The sequence below is a fragment of the Rhamphochromis sp. 'chilingali' genome (assembly GCF_963969265.1).
Source record: "Rhamphochromis sp. 'chilingali' genome assembly, chromosome: 15".
Taxonomy (NCBI): domain Eukaryota; kingdom Metazoa; phylum Chordata; class Actinopteri; order Cichliformes; family Cichlidae; genus Rhamphochromis; species Rhamphochromis sp. 'chilingali'.
The window spans coordinates 5,659,179-5,684,035 of NC_137942.1; the positions used below are offsets into that span (position 1 = coordinate 5,659,179).

A 24,857-nucleotide genomic window follows, 5' to 3' on the forward strand; every position below is an offset into this window, starting at 1 on the left:
CAGGCTGACGAGGACAGCTGCTTTGCTTACTGTCCACCTGAAGGATGCATGCGTAGGTAGGGAGCTCACAAAAAACTGCAAGGCATGGGAACATGTACTCAGATACTTGTGGACAAGTAAAAAACCTCAAACTCAAATCATTCCTCACAAAGACACGCATAAAAGTATAGTCTCTCTTCCTCTCTCTCACACACATACATCTTAAAAGAAACAGCAACAAACAGGAAAAAAGAGATGACAGATTTAAAAATATAGACTTCAGTTTATTGCACAATCGTTGCTGGAGACTGAGGAGTGTGAGAGCCTGTCTGTTACACAGGACACTAATGTCGCACAGACATGTGAACTACAGCACAGGAACAAACCGTCTGAGTTCGTGCACATTAATCGGCAAGCACACAGACTGGATAACGAGGCACTCTGGGAATGCAATCAGCATCCCGTCGGTGCAACAGGCGAAAGTAAACGGGACAACATACAGATTTCATGCTTGCATGGGTTCTGCAGGAGAGCTCATACGCACATGTGTACATACATGATCTGGGGGATCTAAATAAATAACACTGGAGGATAACTGCAGACCAGCAGTGACAGTATTACCACCAGTTAGTTACGTTTCATTTGGCTGCAGTTCAGCTACAGTAATGCCTGCATTAGTGAACATGAACTTCCACTAGATGGAGCCACACTCACTCATTTGACACATTAAGAAAGCCATGCAGATATGGAGACAATAACAGACAGACCCTCCAGAAAGCTCCCTTCATCCTAAAGGAAAGGGCTTGTCTCATTACCTGTACACATAGACCAGTGTCATTATAGGATCCACAGAATAACAGCAATCATTAATAATCAGTATATAACAACACAGGTGATCCGTTATAAACAGGTTGTTAACAGGCTGTCCGGCACCTGTGTAATATTTAAAAAAAAAACAAAAAAGGTTTTAGATTTGTTAGTGATGCTTTTATACATCATGTCTTTTCTTTTTTCATTAAACATACAGACAAAAGGACAAAGACCAATTTTCTGACCGGGTTCCACTCCTGAAACATGGTTTTCAGAGAAATGCTCCACCTTCCTTCGCCCTTGCGCCCACCCTGACAGCTGGGTTCCCAGCGTGAACAGACCGGACTAAAGAGGGCAGGTGAGTCTCGCATCCATGTTTCAGACAGCAGCGGTCAGGCTTCAGATGTTACAGCTACTGTTATGGCACCCTGAGAAGCGGGAGACTCAGGATGTTGGGAGAGAGCCCTCCGTTACAGCGGATCAGAGAGCCGTTTGACAAACACAAATTGACTTCACTGTTACGTATCCTTCGGCTGATAATGCATAGATAGACCAGTGGTAGTCACGAGGTATTCACATGCCCGCCAAGATTCCCCTGCTATGGTCGCGCATATCTTTACCGTGTGTCTTTAAAAAAGCGGTTACATTTAAATGATCAGAAGCATTCTTAGTCAGGGCCACAAAATGGTCAAACAACTCTACATTTGAACAGAAACCAATGCCAGTCTTTTTTTTTCCCTGTGTTTTTCACATATATATCATCATAGCTAATCAAATACATAACTCATATCGATCTGAAGCTCCACATCGAGCCGCGTCTGCGTCCCTCATTACCCGCCAAGCACCAGGAGTCCAACGGACGATGTTTTCGGGGCTAAATCTGGTCAGCCAGTCCTTAGCCTTTAGACAGATGTCCCTTTATGTCAGAATTTATTAAAAGTTGAGTTTTCAGGCTGCTACAAAGGCTGGAATTCACATTTTCCCGCTTTCAGTTTATTGGAGGTATAAAAGACATCTAAATGGCACACAGCCTGCAGGCTAAAGTTAGTTTGATTTCTGACCTCAACATTGACCAAAATAACTGAATTTGGGTGCGAACTGCTGGTTCTCTGAGGAGTTTGTAGTGTGTTTCTTTACAACCACGTTTAGCTGTAAAAGGGCATCTTTTTCTCAACGTCTTTCCATCTTTTAACCAAAACTCAACTTTGGTAAAGTCGTCTTAAGCATCTTCACTGGGTGGGTAATCCCATTCCTTCCTATCTTTCTTCCTTAACCAAGTGTGCGTGTTAAAAATGAGTCACTGTATATTCTTCTGCACTGTATATAATCTACATAAATGTATTTACATTATTTATATGGACTTTAAGTGTATTTCAGAATTGACTTGAATTCAAAGCCCTTTGGAGAACGATGAACAGTGCAGTTTGTTTTGATTGTGATGCATGGCCTCCGATCGCTTCAAATCCTCTCCCTGCAGGGTAACGCCACACTCCAAAGCCCACCTCCAACTAACCACACAGTCATTTCCACGGCCGAGTGAATGATCAGTTGCTGGCTACAGTGAACTAACAATCAGCTAACATTATGAGACATCAGTTTCTGTTTCACAGCTACTTTCATGCATTTTTTTTCATTCAATTGCCAAAAATACATTAACTTCAGCTTTTACATTGTACTCATAATCATCACTGTAAGAGTGAGACTAGCAGACAAATATCTGACTTTTTAAATGAGGGCAAGTTCATAAAGTCGGGTCACGTTGGGGTTAATGCATATCATTCAGACTCTGTGAAATCCTTCTTCATCTGTGAGACAGTGTCACGGGAGCAGACGTTGCTAATTTGGCGAGATGAAGGTGGGCTAACATGGTTGGCAACTAGCGTGGGAAACAAACCCAATGCTTAAAAAAAAAAAAAAAAAACCACTAAAAAAGGTCTAGGTATGAAATGAGGCTTCAGAAGCCAGTCCTGAACATGACTGAAGAGTGCGACGATTACTTCTACAGAACAGTAACAAGCCTGGACACACATGAAGGTGCTGTGACTCATACATGACAGGCAGGCGGGTTCAGAGGGGTTCATTCCTGCATACGTAGGCCAGCTTAGTGTATAAACCACCACTTTAAAAAGGCTAAACATCAATTCAAGAAAAGTGCAAGCAAGTACAGCTAAATAAATAAATAATGTGGCAAAAATGACTGACCATATAACAATATTTAGGGTCAATATATAAGTAAACATCTAAGCACAGCACATCTACATTCATGCCTGAGGACATAAATAACTTCAGAATAGACCTGCACCTGTTTTAAAGGTCACATTGCAGCTGTTTTCCTCGCCGAGCTGCGACGTGTAAAGACAGATCTGATCCTGTGTGACTGAGACGTCACATATTACAGGAAGGCAGGAAAAACTGTACGCAGAGAAAATGTGGAGCTAATCCTCCGGAATTGCTGGGTTTAAATAAAACAATGGATTTTCTTTGACCTCTTATTTGACCTGTCAGTCAGAGCGATCCTGCACTGCAATGATGTAAACTGTTTAAGCAGCTGACACACACATTCAAATTAATACAAATGAATAAAAACAAACATAAATATAATCTATTTCTTGATTAAATATATATCCTTACGCGTTTGGGGCCAGAAGACAAATAACTATAAATAGCATTATAAAGTCATTACCCCTTTACATTTCAGCACTGCCACATATAGTTTTATGTATTATGTGCACATGGTGGCATTTTAGTGTAAAACAACTACGCACATTCAATGGCTTTTATACACAATTGCGCAGAAGACTCACAAAGCACTCAGGCTCTGCCTTTAAAAAGATAATTACGTCTCGCACAAATGGAAACGGTCGTCTTCCAAACAAAGGGAGGTCATTAATAAATGCGTAAGACCAATCAACTTGGGGTTGGCTGGACATAAGCAAAAGTTTGGCAAAGGCAGCTCATAGACATCAGTTTCTTTTCTGATTTAAAAATGCCTGAATTTCTTTGGCACTGGTGCAAACAAAGCTGATAACACTCAACAGATCCCATCTGGTGGTCTGGGACATCTCAGCAGGTAAGCTCATTGCTGGCACGCTTCAGGAATGAGCCCCTCGCACGCCTTCGGTAAGGACCATTCAGACGACAGAGAGGACAAAGAAGAAAAAGAGGCAGTGGCAGAAAACAGGGAACTAAACAGTCCTGTAAAAGTCAGTCTGTTGGACGAAGTTAAAACTCTAAAAGTGCTTTGTACATGTGTAAAAACAAAGGTGCGTGAGAGCGCGTGCTGTGTATGTGATGTGAGATATGAATATGCTGCACAAGTGTAGACAAAGACTGTCATATCATTTGGACGAGGGGTTTTTAAACTCGTCTGGGGGCAGGGAGCCTTTACCCCAGGAATACACCGGTCACTGTTTCTCATGCAAATCGACGTCGGGTTGAGGGGCGTTTCATTTGGTCTGCATAGAGTGTTTATTTTTAAAATAGTGCTTGTGGTATGAGCGCAAATTTCTACAGGACGGTAGAGTTAGAAGTTGAAGAAGGAAGAATCCTGTACAGAGTTTAGGGAGGAGATGAGATGAGTTTCTGGGTGGTAGTGAAAGTTAATTAATGATTAGGAAAGCAGAGCTGAAAAAGTGAGGACAACTGCAATGAAGGTATTTTGTGTATCTTCAGGATGACAAGGAGACAAGAAGCCTAGGTGGTTGACTGAAGAAAAACAGGACTACTGGGATGCTAGGAGTACAGCAACAAAAGAAATGGCAAAGCAAAGACTTTCAGTGAGTGTTACGTGAAGTTGGAGAGGAAAGAACTTGTATTGATTGGCTAGGTGGAGAGATTCAACTGGAAAAGATGTGCAGGGTGATTAAGGATAGAAATGGAAATGTACTTATAACTGAAGAGAGTGTTGAGAAGGTGGAAGGAGTGCTTTGAAGAGCTGATGAGTGAAGAAAATGAGAGAGAGGAGGTGGAGGACAGTTTGTGAATCAGAAAGTGCAGAGGATTAGAAAGGAGGACGTGAGGGCCGCTATGAAGAGGCAGTTGGTCCAGACATACCTGTGGAGGTATGGAGATGTCTGGGAGAAAGGGCAGTGGATCTTCAATCAGCTTGTTTACCAAAACCCTGGAGAGAGCAGGTGTCTCCGGAATAAAGTGTACTGGTGCTGATTTTCAAGAACAAAGGTCATGTGCAGAGCTGTAGTAAGTACAGCAGGATGAAGGTGATGAGCCATGCCATGAAAAAGAGAGGTGATGACCAGTCAGCAGCAGTATGGTTTCAAAACGAGAAAGTGCACTACAGACGTGATGTTTGCTTTGATAGTGTTGATGGAGAAGTATAGAGCAGGTAAGACTTGTGTCTTTGTGGATCGAACGATATGACAGGGTCCCAAAAGAGGAACTATGTAACTGCATGAGAAAGTCAAGAGTGACAGAGAAGTATGGGAGAGTGGTGCAAGACATGCATAAGGATAGAGAGACAGTGGTAAGGTGTGCGGTAAGAGTGACAGATGGCTCCGAGGTGGGGGTGGGAATTAAAGTCAGTAGAAGGTAAAATACATGTGTGTGAATGAGAAGGAGACGGAGAGGTGAATGAGTTAGAAACGTAGGTTAGTTTAAATACCTGGTGTCAACCCTCCAAAGGAGCAGACAGTGCACAACAGAGGTGAAGAACAGAGTGGAGCGGGTGGAGACAAGTGCCAGGAGTGATTTGTTAGTAGCAAGAATGAAGGGAAAGGTTTACATAGATGGTGAGACCTGCTGTGATATATAGACCCGAATTGGCAAGGCTGAGATAGTTTGGACATGTGCAGAGGAGGAGTAGTGCATATACTGGACAAATGATGTTGAAGATGAATCTGCCAGGCAAGAGGAAAAGAGGAAGACCACACAGGCGATTCAGGAATATAAACTTCGGACTTTTTCCTCATAAATGTGCCATTCTGTGCTTTTTACAGCTTCAATCTTGAAAGTTCTGAGGTTGTGTCATGAATTTTCCTCCCACTCACCCAGCCCCTTAAATTTTTATGAAACCTTCAGTGGCGTTAACACACAGTGGTAACCTTGAGTTTGAAAAGTTAATACAAGCCCCTTCTCAAAACACTCCAAAGTACTTCTTACACAAAATGTTTTTCCACATATAAACCCCTCCAAAGGTCACAGTAAGTGTTTTGTCTTTTCTAGGTCTCTACCAGTAAAAAGCCTCGTTTATTTTCTTAAATTCATATTCAGATGAATTAAATTAGAATCAGAATACCGCCCAGCACTCTTTCAAAATTGGCAAGACACTCTTTGCTCTTCTGGGTCTGAATTCCGGCCCTACTCTGTGCATCTTAATGCAGCTTCCATAAAAAACACTCAGGACACAAAGCTGCTTCTGGGGCGTGCCGCAACCTGTCTGATGGATTTGCAAGCATTGTCGTGAGTGGGCGAGATCAGCTTCGGGAGCAGCATGAGACTTGGAATGCAACACAGCTGAGCTCGGTGTATTCCTGAGGCGACGGGCAAGAACATTTTTCCAAGGTCTCGCTTATAATCCCAACACTGACAAACCGCATGCTTACTACCATTTCTACTCTTGCATGCCAAAATTATGAAACTTTTAAATCTAAACATTTTAGACGCGTGTCAGTTTCTACTCGTCCAAAGATAACATGGGTGTGATTAAAGGACACAAAATATAGTCTCCATCTGTAGATCGCCACTTTTTAAGATCAGAATGTAATTTCAGCAATTTAAAGGAAATTTATCACTAGATATTTTAGCTATGGGCCGTAGACCCAACTTTCAGAACCACTGATTAAGACCATTTTAATCAACGACATCAAGTAATCCTTAAAAGAAACTTCTATCATTATGTAAAAGGCTTCGAGCTGTAACCTTTACCTAAGACATTATAGGGTTTAAAACTTGGTTAATAAATTTACTTTTTAAAATTTTCCACTTTTTTTATCGGTTTGTGTATGAATGTGTGTGTGTGTGTGTGTGTGTGTGTGTGTGTGTGTATGTATATGCCTTTGCACCAAGTTTGTGGCAACTGAGCAAGTCAGAATGATTGTGCGTGTTACTCGACATACTTTTACCTGCATTCGCACAAATCAAGATGGACGAAGATATGAACATTCTGAGTTTCAGCGCATGAAGTGAACACATGCACAGCATTAGTTTCTGTGATCCCTGTCCTTTCCCTTCCCTTTCCATGCTCCCCCCTCCCCCAGAGGTCTTTCAATGGTATGTTCCAGCACTCCTTGTGAGGGGCCGGGGGGCTGCTGTGTGGGTCAATCTGAGGGGCAGTCGTAGCTGGTGATCCAGAGAAGGTCGTCCAGCACGCCCCAGTGCAGGTAAAGGATGGAGATCACCACCAGTACATGCATGATCTGGTGGCTGTTGCACCAGTAGTCGAAGAGACCCGGCCAAAAGCGCTCCGGGATGCGCGTGATGTTGATGACCCCGCCCAGCACGGCCAGTGCATCCATCGTGAGAAAGTGGCGTAGCGAGGTGGGACTGCCGCCGCCCACGCCCACCCAGCGGAGCAGGAAGAAGGAGAAGCGAAACAGCGCTTGCCAGGCGAAGGAGCGCAACCGCCGAACGCTGCTCCGAGCGGTGACGGCGCAGTAGATGGCGTGGCTGGACAGCAGGATGTAGACTAAAAGGGCCACAGTGCGGATAAATGGGTAGCACAGCAGTGTGGTGTAGACGATAGGCAGCGCTCCTAAGACACGAAAAAAGACAGAGGGAAGTCAGGAGAGCGATGAAGCCACGCCTCGTGAAAAGCACAAATCATTGACCTTTTAAAGCTGCGTGTGTAACTCTGCGCTTTTGGTCAAAGCTTGATGGTTTCAGTAATCACAGTGCAACTGTGCAGGGAGGTGGCTGAAACAACCTCAAACTTTGTATTTTTTATGTCACATTACAGGAAGTGGATGATGAGGTTACTGAAATAAGGAGGCAGTTCTCTTTTCTAGAGAACTCAGCAGGAAGGCAACACTGATGGGACAGAGATTTACAGTGTGCGACTAAAAATAGAAGCATGTGGACTGTAAAACGTATTCAGGACCAAGTGTGTGAATCGTCAGTATTGTAAAATTTGGCCCTTTGTTTTTCTCTATGTTGTCATTAGGGGTCTGCAGCCTGTCCTCTCTGACACACAATCAGCAGGTAGTGCCGTTACAGAGAAGGTGAACCCAGGTTGAGTGAAATCATTTTATTAGAGTTAATAACTGTGTCATTCATTGCTGTAACCATAGTCATAACCTTTGTGGGTCAAAAGCTAATAAGGGTCCTTCATCAAAGTACTTGTTCAACAAGCTTAATCATGAATCAAGACTGCTAATATTGCCGACTCTGCCCCTTAGATTTGCAGCGTTCAGTTCTTCTAATGTTCAACTGAGCTTTAAATGCACTGTTCCTAAATACAGCTACTAAATAAGCTAAGCTTTCTAGACGTGGATAACTCAGTAAAATAAAGGAGGTTTTTTTAGCACAAAGGAAAAAATAAAATAAGTAGAGGACGTTGTTTCAACGGAAAAGTTATTATTTCGTAGACTGAAAGCATTTCTGTTTTATTAAACTCACAGTCACCTTGAGCTGAGGGTGATGAATCCATTAACCGAACAAGACACAATTAATTTGTGACTCAGATGTGATCATTAACTGTTTTCTTCTGATTCATTTTAACTGCAAATGGAAAATCATTTGTAGGCAAAGAGAAAAAGAAGAAGTGATCCTTGTTATAGATTACATTGTTGTTAGACTTCTCCTGCCCTCTGTGTTCTCCTACCTGAGTCCTCCTGTCGGCAGGGTGAGTTATTAGTCTTTTAGTTGACTCATATTTTACTGTAAAGGTTCATTTTCTTACATGTTTCATTGTTTCCTGCCTTTGTGGATTTTCCTTCCTTTTTGGATTTCCTGCTTTAATTATTCTCACGTTTATTGTTTCCCGGTCTGTCCTCTGTCTAAAGCTATATTTGCCTTTGCCTTTGTCTTCTTGCCTAATTCTGCACTGCTAACCATCTTCTGTTCCCTTATGTTGGAGTTTTGTTATTTACTTGCTGAAAATCCTGAAAATTACCTGTAGGTCTGTCCATTAATATTCATATTGTTTTACTCTCTGTCTGCCCTGCATTTGAGTCTGTTTAACTTCACTAATCCTGACAGAGTTTTCTTTACGTTCACATGAATTGTATGCATTAGTTAATTCGGGAGGACGTGTATCCACTCGTCTGTCTGCATTCCTGAGAGTTGTTATTCTGTTCTTTTTATCATGTCAACCCAACCCTAGTTGTTCATAGCCTCTAGACTTTGCTGCTAAACCTTTAGATAGAAAGGATTTCAGATCCTTTCTATCTAAAGAAAGGATCTGAAAGGCCTATAACAGTGAATTTAAGGGGATGAAGGAATTTAGTGCAATTAAATGATGCCAACTGCTTTCATGGTATTTTCTTAACGACTAGTTGGGTAAAACTGTGCAACCAAAGCACAGGAAGTCACAAGTTAGTGTTCTACTAGTGCATACCCTAACTCTGAATACACCAGGAGGGTTGTGCCCTATTCCAATACTCAGATGCTTATGTACCATTGCGGCAACCCCTCAAAAAAAGTGCAGCCGACAAACGACTAATTGATAATTGCTGAATGGCACAGACAGAAAGACCTTTGTCTATGCAGCTCTGTGATGAAACACAAAGGATACTTTATCCACAACTAGCATGAAAAGAACATTCATATCATATTTAACCTTGTTAACATACACTGATGAATGATTTAGCCTACCTAAATGAATAATTAGTGGGCATAAGTGGATTGACATCAGATTATCAGGTAAAACAGTAATACATCACAATGTTTTCTTGGGTGTTTAATCCCTTTTTTAGACTTTATTGTAGATTTTCCAAATATGTTTTATGGTTAAAAACAGTTAATGGGAACAGGAGGCCTGTAAGCTAACGTAAGGGTTGTAGCTTTGGTCGTAAAGATGAATAAATATCCCCGGTGCTTAGGCCTGGCAGGTTGCAGGGTTGGTAAAAATTCCTGGCACAATTCCTGTTATTCCCATGCTTTGTCACAATATTAATATTGAATGTACTGTATTATCGATATCGGTGTAGTGGGCAAATCTAAAAGGTTCATTCAAAGTGTAGAAGTCTATAAAGAAATAAAAAATAATGTGCCTGTCATTTTTTCTTACAATAGGGTGATGTAGGCAGCATGGACAGATCAATAATCATTTCAGAGCTCGAATCATTGCTTGCAAAGTAAGATCGAATCAGAGTGTGTTGCGACAAATCAATACTGGTACACCTCCAAGCAAAACACTTGCACGGTAAATCACTGACAATCAATTCCATCCTGGAAGAAAACAGATCAGCAATAAGAGAACAACAGCTGACAATGAATCCATGAGGCCTCACCCAGTGTGTTGATCATGCAGATTCCACACACGTCCAGCTTCAGGAGAGTGTGGTAGACTGGCTCCCCTCCCTCGTGGTTCATGAACAGGTGGTAGACCACAGAGCCCAGCTGGGGTGACAGGCAGGCCAGGAAGTGCACCACACCCAGCCATGTCACGCTGATCTGAGACCAGGGGATGTTAAGAGGCAGCAGCACCAGGAAGCAAACCAGAGGGATGCCTGAAGAGTGAGCAGGCAGAGAAACCGAGAGAGCAGTGGTTATAAAAGAAGGCTTTACCTATACCACACAATAAAAGACTTGTAAAAGACTGACTTTATCACATCTGCAGAATGTGGCATAACTCAAGAGTTTTTAGTTGCTCTGGAATCAGTCTCCAAATACAAATACTCGCTGAATGGGAATGTAGTAGTATTTAAAAATGTATTTTTTACTACAGAGGGGTTTAATTTAAAGTCCTTCTAGGGCTCAACAAGTCAATTCATACAGAAGTGAAACACTTTTATTTTTTATCTTTGTAGAACCACTCTGATCTGTAAATTTAAAAGCATGTGTAATGACTGGAAGTGGAAAAATAAACACACTGTGAAATATGCACACAATGAAACAGGAAAAGACTGGAGGTGGTTTTTAAACTGTGTAATTAGGCAGAAATTGTAATGTTAAAACGACACAAGAGAAAAATCAAATAAACTTTAAATAAATAGAAAAAATAAGAAATTGAATAATCAAATGAAATTAATGAGCTACATAAAAATCTAAATAGTCTAAACAATAGAACGTCATGTAAAAGGCTGAGCTTAATACAGGGCAATGATTGAATTAATAATTTAAAAAATGTCTTTTGTAAAAACACAATAAAGTAAAATATTAAATAACAATACTTCATTTTATTTAACCTTGTAATCTGCATTTTATATTTTAAAATCATTATTATTAATACATGCATATATCTCATAACTTTGATTTAATTAACATTCATATCACTATTTAATTTCTATATTTTATTTATTTTATTTTATTATATTTATAAATAATATTACCTGCTTTATGTACCTCCATTTAATAATATAATTGCTGTTGGTATTATTATTATTATTTAGTATATTATTTTCATTGTTATTCCATACAAGAAAAAATATACTTTCTCAAAACTTCTAGAATGAATAAAGTAAAGCTTATCTTATCTCATATGTAAAGACACACACGTCCTGACAGCAGTGCTTCTTGTGTCACAACACTTTTAACAAATCTGATGACATGCAATTAAAACCACTAAAGCACCATCTTTTACTTCTGCTTGTAAATAGAGTCCAACGGATAATGTTGCCTGAGGTAATATGCCCACATGCTGGTATGAAAACCATCCGCTCAACTCTGACAAAAGCAAATTAAGGTGTCGTGTTTACGGTGATGGATTATCTCGCTCATGAGTTTCTGGAATCGAGGACGCTGTTTTTCACACTATATGAGAATCAGTAGCTGTGAATGGCTGCTGAGAGTGCACAGATACCAGCAAGAAGAGCCAAAGGGGAAACCTACGTGATTGGCACCAACGTATCAGTGATTCCCCATTGAGAGAAAGCCAAAGCTCCCACTAAGCTCTAATTCTGATGCAGCAAAAGGCCATGCTGCTAATGGCTACACGGCTCCCATTTAAGTTTCCCTGTTTGGCAGGGAATTTGACTGCTACGTGAGCAAAATGCAGACCTTGAAATTTGATCCGCTTACATACAGCTCTTATCACTCTGAGACACACCTACAGCACTCCTCCCTTTCTCTCATATTTGCTCTCACTGAAGACAAGGCAGGTGATACAAGGAATGGCATGCAACTGTAACACATCTATTTTAAGCACATTATCTCCCTCTCAGCATTCGCCCTGAGCTGGCGAGTTGAAGTCAGGCGTGGACACAGCAGCGGGAGCGAGGACCTCTGAGTATCTGAGACCAGGGCCCTGTGCTTCGTACGTCGCTTACTACATCCAAGATCAAATGAAACATCCAAGACCAAATCATCGCGCTAACTCTGAGCTCGCTATTCCGGTTCCCCGAACACACCTGTTGTTGACGATTAGTATAGCTGGATGAAGTAATGTGAGATCACTGGGTGGCCCAACAGGGGCTACGCATCGATAGTAGAAACATTGATCGGCAACCCTTTGATTGGTCGGCGAAAATGTCGAAGGAGCGCGCTCGGTATTTTTCGGCAGCAGAGCAAGAACTCTTGAGTGAGGGATTTCAGGAGTTTCAGAGTTTAATTAAAACGCAAGGGAACACTGCAAAGGCTGCAAAAGCAAGGAGAGAGGGCTGGCAGAATGTTGCTGACAAATCAAACTCGTAAGTAATTCAATAATAACAATAATAATGGAGTGGATTTATATAGCGCTTTTCAAGGCACCCAAAGCGCTTTACAATGCCACTATTCATTCACTCTCACATTCACACACTGGTGGAGGCAGCTACGGTTGTAGCCACAGCTGCCCTGGGGCAGACTGACAGAAGCCAGGCTGCCATATTGCGCCATCGGCCCCTCTGGCCAACACCAGTAGGCGGTAGGGTAGATTTATCATATCACACCATATTATCCAATATTATATTACATTATATTATATTATAATATGTTATATTTAGGGCTGGGTATCGTCACTGATTTCTAGAATCGATTCAATTCCGATTCACAAGGTCCCGAATCGATTCGATCCACGATTCGATTTAATTCGATTCGATTTAAATCTGGGAAATTTTGACAGTCAGAGATATAATTCAGATCAGGACATTTACATATTTTTGTATCTATAAAAAGGAAGCTGACACTCTCAAGACTTTATCCAAGGTGTGAGCATCACAGCAGATGCCTTTGTGTCAAAGTAGCTGAAGATAAAACACAGAAAAACATGTAGGTGATTTTCCTGGCCTGGGATTTTATAAAAATATTCTGCAGTACATCAAAAACGAAAGAAAACCATTAATTAATGAACATTACCTCTGACGTTACAGCGGTTTTATTAGAGACACGGCTAAGCATTTTGCATTTTGAATAATTTTAAAAAGTTTCAATTTGTTCAGTATTGAACAGCAGAAATTAGGTTTTCTTTTCGGAAGAATGTAAAAGGGGAAAAAACAGCGGCCGACAGCGCTGTAAGCAACAGTAGACTTGTGTAACAAGCAAGCGAATAATGAAGAAAGGGAAACTGTTCGAGAGAGAGAGAGGGGGGGGGGAGAGGGGGAGGGAGAGAGGGAGAGAGAGAGAGCTGCGCATCGCAATGGAAGCAAAACAGTAAAAGAGTGAATTCATGACGATGTTTATGTGAAGCGTTTGGATCTTCTTTTGCTGCTGGTTCGGTCAATATTGTTTGGAAAGAGATCAAACTAACAGCTTTAGAATCAGCGCATAAAGGGCGTGAACACAAAGCGCAGACCCGGATCAGCGAGCTGTCGGCTTTCAGCCCCGACTGTGAGAAAGGCGACATCTAACTGATTCTGATCCGCGGGTCGCGCTGTGTGTTTAAGTCTATGTGCAGAATCCCTGTACCTGCTCTCATTTACTGTTTGGTGGTTCTTGAAATTTTGTGAGATGTCACCAGAGATTCTGTCATGGTCCTGGGCCATGTTGGCCCAGTGTTCTTAGTTTTCTTGTATGTTTGTATTTTGTTCCTTATTTAGGCCATGTTTTCTGAGTTGCCCTGTTGTGTTGTTCCCTAAGTGTTTTCCCTTCATGGCTTTTACCCCCTGTGTGCCCCTCTGTGTATCTGTGAGCCCTCGTCTCTCCTTATGTTTTATTCCATGTTTCCCCTGCCCATTATGTCCAAGTTCTCCCCGTGCTCTCTCTCTCCCCCCTGTGTGCCCTGTGTATTTATGAGCCCTCGTCTCCCTTTGTGGTTGTTTCATGTTTCCCCAGCCCGTTATGTCTGTGTTTTCCCCGTGCTCTCTCTCCTCCTGTCTGAACCTCTGTGCACTTCCTGTTTACTTTGTGACTCTCACGCCCGTACATGTCATGTTCAGTTCACCCCGCCCTGTCTCGTTATGATTATCAGTGTCACCTGTGTTCCCCGTGTGTTCCCACTTTCCTCGTTTACCCTCTGTGTATTTCTGTCTGCGTCTCCCTCTGTTCGGCGTGACGTCGTCCCTCATGCTGTGTGTGGATCTCCCTGTGAGTTCTTAGTTTATGGTTTCCCAGTTTAGTCTAGTTTGTACGTTTGTTCTCCCAGCAAATAAAGCTGTGTTTTGAGTTCACCTCCCCGAGTCTGTGAGTCCTGCATTTTGGGTCCAACTCCTGCCTGCCGCACAGCGATTCCTGACAGTACGACGTCACCACAACATGGACCCAGCGGATTCATCCCGGGAACATGACCTCTCCCGCATCCACCGCCTGATCGAGCGGGTTTCCCTCACTAAGGACGCTAAGACCATGGCAGTTGGGATTAACGCTATAGAAGCGATCCTGGAGGGGAATCCTCATTTGCGCACACTAAAGGGATTTATGGGCTTCATGGACCAGCTGCATGAAGCCCAGGAGGTGCTACAGGCTCGGGAGCTTGCAGCCTTTGTCCGCGCCCAGTATTCTTCGCCGAAGCCGCCGCATCGGCATCGGCCGCAACACAAGGAGCTCTCCGCGGAGTCGGCCGCCGTACAGCAGCAATTGCAACAGGGGAAAGGCGTTTCTGCACCGCGGCCACAGAGCTCCACTTCTTGCCGCTCAGGGCTTAATTCACCTGCCTCCTGCTTGGCGGCGATGTGGTCGCAGGACGAGGACGTCTTTTCTCCATCGTCACCAGTTTCTCCTGTCGCCTCAGCCCCTGCCGCCAGGAGGAAGCGGCGCCACCGCCGTCATTCCTCACTACAACCGGAGCCCAATCACTCGTCAGAACAGCAGGCAATGGTGAGTGATGTTGACTGTACCCCTATTGCTTGTACCCCTATTGCTTCACCTGCAAATAGTAATGGGAACTGTTTTCTTCTCACGGCTAAGAGTAGTGAGGTGAAGGCGGTTTGTTCCATGGACATTCACCCCGGCCCAGTAGAAAGAAAAGACTCCCTGACTAATTATGTTGATGCTTTTTCCGCTGAAGAATCAGAATGCATGGGCAAAACTCTGATTGTGCACCCTCTGTTGGAGCCTGCTAAGAACTCTTCTGTCGATACAGAGTTAACCCCGGACAGTTTGAATTCAGTTTTGACATGTACTGCTGAATCTATGAATGACGCTGTGGGTTCGCAACCCAAGAATGGGGAGGGGGACTTAACGGGCTGTTTCTGCCCTGTTCTCTTAGAGCAGAGAAGCCTAAGCAGAACTGTTTCTTCTGAACTCGTTCAGCTAGTTAAACCGAGCCCTAGAGGCTCAGGGGAGCCTATACCACCCCCTGCATCACGCTCACTACAAACACCTCCTCAACCGTTAGCCCATTCAGCAGCCCAGCTCGCTGTTCAGCTGCCCTCAGCTCAGTCAGCTGCCCAGTTAGCTACTCCGTTACCTGCAGCTCAATCATCTGCTCCTTCACTAGTTTCATTCTCACCACAACGGTCACTTCAGTCTTTCTCAACCCAGTCTCCTGCTGAGCAGCCAACTTTTCTCACTCGTATTAAGCAGGAAAACATGCTCAACAGGACTGTTTTCGTCCCTCGAAAGCTGGCCCGATTAGAGACATTTACTACCTCCAGGGCCTCCCCAGAGTCCGAGTTTCAACCCGCAGTTGACTCTGGACCCCTGGGGGCTAATGAGTCAGCCGAGGACTGCACCCAACTGTTGCCTCCTGAGCCTAACCTATGTGTTGCTCAGCCCCAGTCAGCATCAACGCTGCCAGAGGCCCGTGCGCCTGCTGGTCCTGCTCTGTCCCTGCCAGAGGCCCGTGCGCCTGCTGGTCCTGCTCTGTCCCTGCCAGAGGCCCGTGCGCCTGCTAGTCCTGCTCTGCGTTTTCCAGAGGTCCCCGGGCCTGCTGGTTCTGAAACTGTTTTTGCTGGGGGGCCCGAGGAGCCCGTCCAGCCTTCTGCTTCGTCAGCTGGGGGGCCCGAGGAGCCCGTCCAGCACCATGCCTCGTCTGCTGGAGGGCCCGAGGAGCCCGTTCAGCTTCCTTCCACGTCAGCTGTACAGGCTGGGAAGCGGCCTGCTAGGAATGGCGTGAGCTTTCTCTCCGCCTCGGACTGCTTTCTGCTTCAGCCGTCTCTTCCGGCTGGAGGGCCCGAGGAGCCCATCCGGCCTCAAGCCACGTCCGCTGGAGGGTCCGAGGGGCCCGTTCAGCCTCCTGTCTCCGCTGGAGGGTCCGAGGGGCCCGTTCAGCCTCCTGTCTCCACTGGAGGCTGAACAGGGTCCGAGGGGCCCGTTCAGCCTCCTGTCTCCACTGGAGGGTCCGAGGGGCCCGTTCAGCCTCCTGTCTCCGCTGGAGGGTCCGAGGGGCCTGTCCAGCCTCACGCCTCGTCAGCTGGAGGGTCCGAGGGGCCCGTTCAGCCTCCTGTCTCCGCTGGAGGGTCCGAGGGGCCCGTTCAGCCTCACGCCGCATCCGCTGGAGGGTCCGAGGGGCCCGTTCAGCCTCACGCCGCATCAGCTGGAGGGCCCGAGGAGCCTGTCCAGCCGCCACCTGCGACCGCCTCGTCGTCGCCTGGTCCGGCTGCATCCGCCTGTGCTTCTGCCACGCCTGGGCCAGCCTCTGCCTGTGCTTCTGTTACGCCTGGGCCAGCCTCTGCCTGTGCTTCTGCTACGCCTGGGCCAGCCTCTGCCTGTGCTTCTGCTACGCCTGGTCCGGTCTCAGCCTCTGCTTCTGCTACGCCTGGTCCGGTCTCAGCCTCTGCTTCTGGCCCAGCTTTGGCTTCAGCCTGTGCTCCGCCTGGCCCAGCTTCGGCTTCAGCCTGTGCTCCGCCTGGTCCAGCCTCAGCCTCTGCAGCTCCGCCTGGTCCAGCCTCAGCCTCTGCAGCTCCGCCTGGTCCTGCCTCAGCCTCTGCAACCTCGACTGGTCCTGCCTCGACTGGTCCTGCCTCGACTGGTCCTGCCTCGTCTGGTCCTGCCTCGACTGGTCCTGTGCCCACCAGGCCTTGGCCAGCATGCCTGAGACTGGAGGGCCGCCGCTGCCTTCTGCGTGGTCGGCCCCCTGAACTGCTCCGTCGTCTCCTTCGCCACCGCCGCTGCCTTCCGCGCGGTCGGCCCCCTGAACTGCTCCGTCGTCGTCCCCCCCTTCGCCATCGCCGCTGCCTTCCGCACGGCCGGCCTCCGGGCCAACTCTGTCACCTGTGCCACCCGCCTGGTCGGCCCCCCGACCATGTGGCCCGTGAACTCTTGTGCCTGTGGGCTCTGGGTCGGCCCCCTGAACCTTATTTGGACTATAGTCATGTGCTCCTGTGTTTTCTGTTGTTTGTTTTTGTTTCCCGTTCTGGTCCCTCCGTCCTGGTCCCCCGCCTCCCGCCCTGGGTGGGTTGTTTTCTGTTTTTGTTTTTTCGGGTTTGGGCTGTCAGGAGCCAGCCCTTGAGGGGGGGGGGTACTGTCATGGTCCTGGGCCATGTTGGCCCAGTGTTCTTAGTTTTCTTGTATGTTTGTATTTTGTTCCTTATTTAGGCCATGTTTTCTGAGTTGCCCTGTTGTGTTGTTCCCTAAGTGTTTTCCCTTCATGGCTTTTACCCCCTGTGTGCCCCTCTGTGTATCTGTGAGCCCTCGTCTCTCCTTATGTTTTATTCCATGTTTCCCCTGCCCATTATGTCCAAGTTCTCCCCGTGCTCTCTCTCTCCCCCCTGTGTGCCCTGTGTATTTATGAGCCCTCGTCTCCCTTTGTGGTTGTTTCATGTTTCCCCAGCCCGTTATGTCTGTGTTTTCCCCGTGCTCTCTCTCCTCCTGTCTGAACCTCTGTGCACTTCCTGTTTACTTTGTGACTCTCACGCCCGTACATGTCATGTTCAGTTCACCCCGCCCTGTCTCGTTATGATTATCAGTGTCACCTGTGTTCCCCGTGTGTTCCCACTTTCCTCGTTTACCCTCTGTGTATTTCTGTCTGCGTCTCCCTCTGTTCGGCGTGACGTCGTCCCTCATGCTGTGTGTGGATCTCCCTGTGAGTTCTTAGTTTATGGTTTCCCAGTTTAGTCTAGTTTGTATGTTTGTTCTCCCAGCAAATAAAGCTGTGTTTTGAGTTCACCTCCCCGAGTCTGTGAGTCCTGCATTTTGGGTCCAACTCCTGCCTGCCGCACAGCGATTCCTGACAGATTCTGGCATTTTGGACAAAATAAATTTATATTAAAAAATCGATTCAGGATTTTAATGAATCGATTTTACGTTATCCAAGCCAGAATCGATTTTAATCGATGAATCGATTATAAAAACCCACCCCTAGTTATATTATATCCCCTTTCACATTAGAGCCACAACAGGACCCACTAGAACATGGGAACAAGTAAAAGTGAAATATAAGAATATTCTACAGAATGGTAATATTTATCACTTATATTGCTTGTCGTCTCTTGGAAAGAGACCCTGGAATACTCTGTTTGTTTGTTCATAACAGCAACCAAGAAAAGGGCAGAGCAAAAAAAAAGACAGGTGGTGGTCCTGCACCCCCTCGTCAACAAGTTGGTTAAGTGAATAATACCCTCACGGGAAAATCGATATCTCTCTATGAGCACACTGTCGCGCTGAGCTAAAGGATCCTGTCTGTCCCGCAATATACGCTGAATTCTGAGGACTCTCCTTATCAATCTTGCACCTTCCGCAATGGGTTGCTCGCGTAAACGGACAGGATATGACTGCGACAGACTTCCCAAATCCACCTTCGCTTTTATAGCCGTGGTCTCTCATCTTGATTACACGAAGTAATTTACAATTACTACTCTGAAATATGAATTACATCTGTAATAATCACATACATGTAATAGAATGTTAATAGTACATTTCCCTTTTTTAGGGAATGACCTGTATGTATCTGTGTGAAATCAATAAAAGGATCAAGTGCTGCATTATCTTTGGTTACAGTGATGTTATTTATTTATGGTGAAACAGTGGTGGAATATCGCTGTTGCTTTCGTATGAATGACGCGGGCATACCTGCGTGGCCGCGATCTAATCCTGTTTACATAAAGTAAACCTGCTCCCCAGCAGGTTTACGCTTACGGCTCTGTTGCTATGACAGCAAGTCCCGGATGGGCTTCGGGGAACCGAACGATCCAGGATCACGCGAAATCGTCAACAATCAAATCCAGCTAACTCACTTAGCGCGGTACGAAGCACAGGCCCCTGAGCTGCGGGCAGGATGTTTTCAGTTTATATGCAAAACAAGCCGGCTCATGAAACTCAGCCGAAATGTTACAGCACAATAATAAAGAAGAATTACAAGCACAGCGCAGCTTTTTCTTCTTCTTCTCAGATCTGGAAAACTGGAAAATAATGCTCATTAGATTAAACATTAGCCTGTTATGTTGAGGTCACACGCTAAGCCAACATCACTGGAGTGCAATAAAGACATCCAGAGCCACTTAGCTGATAATCACTGATGCTGTTTAACTGCGCCGTGACTGCTGGATGCTGGAGCGCCACAACAAAGTTAAATGACACCATCCAGATTGCACTTTGATATGAAAAGAGGAGGGCAAAAGACACAAGTCGTGCTGCTGAGTGCCACATTACAGGCTGTCTAATCATCTCAGTTTGAAAATAGAAAAAACCCACCACGCAAACTGCTAACAGGCCAACACCTCACTCTCACCTTTGGCTGAACAGATTAACACAATTCTGCAATTAATCTGGGCTTGTAGCAAACTATTAAAAGAATTGCACATTGTGTAAACACAGAGTTCAAGAGAGATGAAAAACAGTGTTTTTCATCTGCTCTTACGTACAAGTCTGCTATTACGTGCAAGTCAAACTGCTTTTTAAGAATTCAGTCCACGTTTAAACACTTGCCTCCAAGCAGGAAAGTCTTGGAAAAACATTTCTTGGAAAAACATTTCTTTGCCAACAAAAATTCCCTCTTTGCAAAACTGCCATACAGTTAACATCTAAACCAAAAGAAATCACCTTGGGAGGGTGACAGCTTTTGAAATAGAGTCCTTTGAATAAGTTGGGCACTACTGGCTTAAATCAGGGGTGTCAAATCCATTTAATTTCTGTTTTTAACAGGGCCAGATTAAGGATGCTCTGCTCTGATATTTGGATTGGATATAATTTTAATCCTGAGTTGAAAAAGCAAAATCAAGCAACGACAGTGTGCTGATCTACGGGATGATGTATTCGGTTCAGTCCGATGCATTTACTTGACCACCACAGTATAAAAGATAGACGTCACGATTTGTCAGTCACAAGTCGTTAGCCAGTGAGCGAGCCACAGATTATCCTCATTGCTAAAACTATAAAACTAACTTTTTATTTTGATCCAGAATAGGTCTTAGATGACATAGGTACAGTCACACTCCTGATCACGTTGTGATTGCTGCATTTGTTCTAAGCAGGCGTGGAACTGCACATGAAAATGACTATGCAAAGTTAAGCCAAGATTATTTCTTTGCAGGCAAGACATCCGGGACCTAACGTTTACTAAACTAGTAATGAGACGTACACAACACGATGGAAAGTTTCATCATTGTGAATCCTGACTGAAAGAAGACTTTTAAACGCTCAGTAATTAGGCAAGACCATTTATTCTTACAAAGCTGAAAAACAAAGTTTAAGTGGAGACTAATGCTGCCTTCATATTCCCCATTTTTTATCCATGTTAAGGATTACAGCTTATTTATCTAACACTACTTGGCATTGGCAGATACTCAAAGCCAAGGTTTCGAAACTTGGAAAAGTTGGGCCTGTGAAAAACACCTAAACTTTTAGTTAATGCAAAGAAGTTTAAGCACATTCTTTAAAACATCAGCATTTCAGTGTTTCTCATGAATTAAAAATGTGCCTTTCAAGGGTGAAAATGCACACAAGCACGACTGGTGCAATACAGTTAAGACAAAGAGCCTTTGTTACATTAGTTAATACAAGTTTTTGCTTTTTCCTGTTATTTTTGGATGCTTGTTAATCAAAAATGTATTTTAAGTTTGAGTAAATTAGATCCTCTTCTGCAAAAGGCCAAAACCTAAGTGGTGGGTGCCAGATTTCACATAAGCTCAGCCTTTAATAGAAGTAACATGTATAAAACTGATGGACAGCCTGAGAAATCTGAAGAAAAATCTCTGCTATTTCAAGAATATGCCTCAATTTTTCCACATGTTACATTTTTCTAACGTCATGACAGAGAAATGTAACAGTATAGTGGATAGGGCTGAAACCCATCACTTTTCAGTGGCATGGTATGGCAAACAATGGCTGTAAAACTGACATGACTCAGATGAAAATAACAGGTCGGCCAAACATTTTCATGATGTGATCCTTTGTTTTAGGTATAGCAGCAAAGAGCAGCCTGCAAAATGCAGTCAAACGTCAAACTGATGTCCTTCTTCTCCGCAAAGCATTCCAGTGAGCTGGATTTCAGCTCTTTGGTGGGCTGAGTGTTTCACATGAATGATATTGGCCCTGGCAGTATTTATCAACATGAAAACATTTTCTTTTAATAAACATCATGCAGAAAAAGATGCTTCATCCAGCAAATCTATTGTTTTAATACTCTCAGCACTGCCTGCAGCACATGTACCAGAGCTGGTGCAGAGGCCTCACAATAACTTACCAACTAGTTTATAACATGCAGTGCTAGAGAGTTAAGAGACCTTTAATTTTCATTTTAATATAATTCTAAAATACTTCATTACAAACATCATATGCTCATTATATATATATATATATATATATATATATATATATATATATATATATATATATATATATACATTGCAACAATGCAAACATTGCCTTGCAAACATTACAGCTTTTCAAAGTATATGATTTCCTGCTTTTTTTATTCATTGAAAACTGAATAAACTTGGCAGTAGTATTTCCAGTGTAATAACTGGTGATAGTCGCCAAATCTTATTTTATGCTTAAAAATAAATCAGTTTATTTTGTATTGTCCTTCTGTGATAGTTAATGAGCTCTTTGTCAAACCATAAATGTGTTGATACGCTGATGATGACTGAAGATGGTTTTTAATCATTTTTGATGTCTATGAGTCTGCTGCCTTTGCTCCTAATGCGTGAGACTTCAAAGCTGGATTATTTCTTTAGTACTCTTGTAATTTGTATGGTCCTACTCTAGCTCTGGTTTCTTCCTAGTTGTGCCTTGTAAGCCTGTTTGGATTGGACTGATTCCCTTATGCATGACACATTAAAAATGAAAAAATAAAAAATAAATAAATCAGTCAGTCAAACCATGTTCTGCTTTTGTGTTCTGTTATTGTACGTTTTAGATGAATCACACTGAAGAGTTGTACAAGAAATAAACTGTAAATTGCTGTCATCTGGATAAATAATGTATATTTAAAATAAAAAAGAGTGTGAGTCATGTATGCCTTCATGAAAGCTTCCCAGCCTGTGTTGCAGAGTCTGGCAGTGCATCCTTCAGCAGGTACAGGGTCTGTCTCCCTCTCTACACAAATCTCACATGCTGACTAAGCATTCCAATCTGATTTTTGTTGTACTCACCGTGAGTGTATATGTTTCCAAGTTCATTGTGCAGGTAAAACAGGCTTCTGATGCAGTCCTGCACGGAGGAAATTGGCCGGTATCCCGTAAGGACGTATTTGTTGAACTGAAGATGTGGAGGTGAACTCGCCCAGTCCAGCAGCCTGGGTCCATTTAAAAATGCCATAGCAAAGAGGACGGTTAAAAGGACACCGCCGAATAAGTAAAAAACTGACTGTACACCTATATACACGTTCAGTAAGATTATTGCGACTAAAACCTTATGGGAAACCATTGGTATTGGTTGTGAGGTTTTTGTTTTGTTTTGGGGTTGTTGTTGTTGTTTGTTTGTTTTTTGCTTTGTTTTTTTAATTATTATTTTGTGCTGTTAGCCGCCTAGCTCGGCGCTAGCTAGCTCAGGAGAAGTCTCTAAGCGCTACCCGGCAACTGTGTGCGCGCGCCGTCGCTGCTCGCTTTGAACCGCCGGTACCTGTGCGAGTGTCATCCGCGAGGCTGGAGACAGACGCGGAAAGCCACACGCATGATGCAAGCTCCCGGCGGACATTACATTTGACATCTAAAGTGTCCGTGTGCCACCTACAAGCGCTAGGCGTTTGAGAGGCGAAGGGTTCGCGGTCATGTTAAAGCCATTTCCTCGTTAGTTAGCATTCCGGTGCAGCGGCGCAGGCAAGGATGCTGTAGGGGAGCCGCGCCAGCGTCCAACTCCAGATGATGCTAGCTCGATCCCAGCGGTCAGATGTGAAATACAGGACTAGCAGGTTACACCTTCACTGCATTGAAAGTAGACGTGCGCTTTTTGTTAATCCAGCCCCTTGTATACTTGCTAGGTTTCGTAATGCCACTGAAAAAATAAAAAAATAAATGGAGAAGGTCCGTGATTGTGGAGCAGAGATTTTGAAGGACTGCGGGCTAGCAAGCCGGGCAGTCGCCTACCAACGTCCGGTGGCTGAGGATGTAAAAGCGGATACTTGAGCCGGCTGGCTTTAAACACGCCCAGCCTGCTTCATACGGCGAGTATTCAGTGTCTTCATCAGGTGTTTGAGCCAACTATGATCCATCATTATTTCTAGGTGGCTGTTTTCCTTGAAATGCGGAGTCCTCTCCGGCGGCCTCGAGTCTCCCCTGCATCGTCTTCCAAGCGTCAAGTTACTCAGACAGAAACCTGGACATTTCCGATCGTTGTTTTCAAAATAAAAGCCAGGAAGTTTCGCACAACTATTCTCAAATAAGGTTATTATAGTTACCTAACACTAAAGGATAAAGTAAAGCTGCGAGTGAAAAATACGACAGGATATTAGGGTTTGGAAGGTTGCTTCCGCTAGTGAAAAAAAAGCCAGGCAGAGAGAGGTAGGATGAGGTCAGGCAGCGGTCTCCATGGACAGTGATGTTGGTACAGTGTGATCTTTAGTGATAATAAGCACTCTTCGTGGAGAGATGGCTCTCATCTCTCCAAAGTCGGTAGAAGCAAGACAATGCATGTGTTGTGCATGAGAGGGAGACGGATGTAACGGCGAAGCTGTAGGGAGCAGAGAAGACAGATGAGTCTAAATACCTAAGGTCAAAAATCCAAAACAACAGACAGCGCACAAGAGAAGTGAAGAACAGAGTGCAGCCAGGGTGGAGTGAGTGGAACCAAGTGTTGGAGGTGATTTGTGACAGAAGGATAGAGTGAAAGGTTTACAAGATGGTAATCAGACCTGATATGATGTATAGTTTGCAGACGGTGGCAATGACAAAAATACAATAGTGATGGGGAACATGCAGGTGACTGCTGTGACAGAGAAGGATGGTGGGAAGGAAAAGGAAGCCACAGGTAAATCGAAATTATGACTTATTGGCCTAAAGTTTTGAGTTAGTTATCTTAAAATTTTAAGTTACTTCTAAATAAGTAACTTAGTAGTACTTCTTAACAAGTAACTTATAAATATTTTGAGTTACTTCTGAGTACCTCAATATTTTGAGTTTTGAAATCAGTTTTACTTACGGATAGCAAAAGAAGCAAAAGCAGAAACAAGCTTGCATATCAGAGGTAAAAAAAATTTAAAAAAGTAAAAAAAAAAAAAAAGAATACAGAAATAACTAATGAGAAAGAAACTTTCAAATTTAGGAGAAAAATATTTAGAGGAAATT

The 24,857-nt window shown here is 44.0% G+C and overlaps 1 protein-coding gene across 1 annotated transcript; it reads right to left on the minus strand.

Annotated features, from left to right (window-relative positions):
* Positions 1 to 264: 264 nt before the first annotated feature.
* paqr4a (progestin and adipoQ receptor family member IVa) lies at positions 265 to 23,871 on the minus strand. The gene is made up of 3 exons (XM_080904336.1): positions 22,728 to 23,871; positions 10,194 to 10,412; positions 265 to 7,495 (listed from the first exon to the last, which is right to left on the minus strand). The coding sequence occupies exons 1-3, from the start codon at positions 22,999 to 23,001 to the stop codon at positions 7,062 to 7,064; spliced, it is 927 nt and encodes a 308-aa protein (XP_080760462.1). The 5' UTR covers positions 23,002 to 23,871; the 3' UTR covers positions 265 to 7,061.
* Between the last annotated feature and the right edge of the window lie 986 nt (positions 23,872 to 24,857).

Bases quoted from the DNA above. Each gene is read 5' to 3' on its own strand.
- paqr4a (XM_080904336.1), bottom strand. From the start codon at position 23,001: ATGGTTTCCCATAAGGTTTTAGTCGCAATAATCTTACTGAACGTGTAT. The intron at 10,413-22,727 runs GTGAGTACAACA...CTCACTCTTCAG, and splicing joins TGGAAACATATACACTCACG to GCATCCCTCTGGTTTGCTTC. The intron at 7,496-10,193 runs GTGAGGCCTCAT...TTCGTGTCTTAG, and splicing joins CTGCATGATCAACACACTGG to GAGCGCTGCCTATCGTCTAC.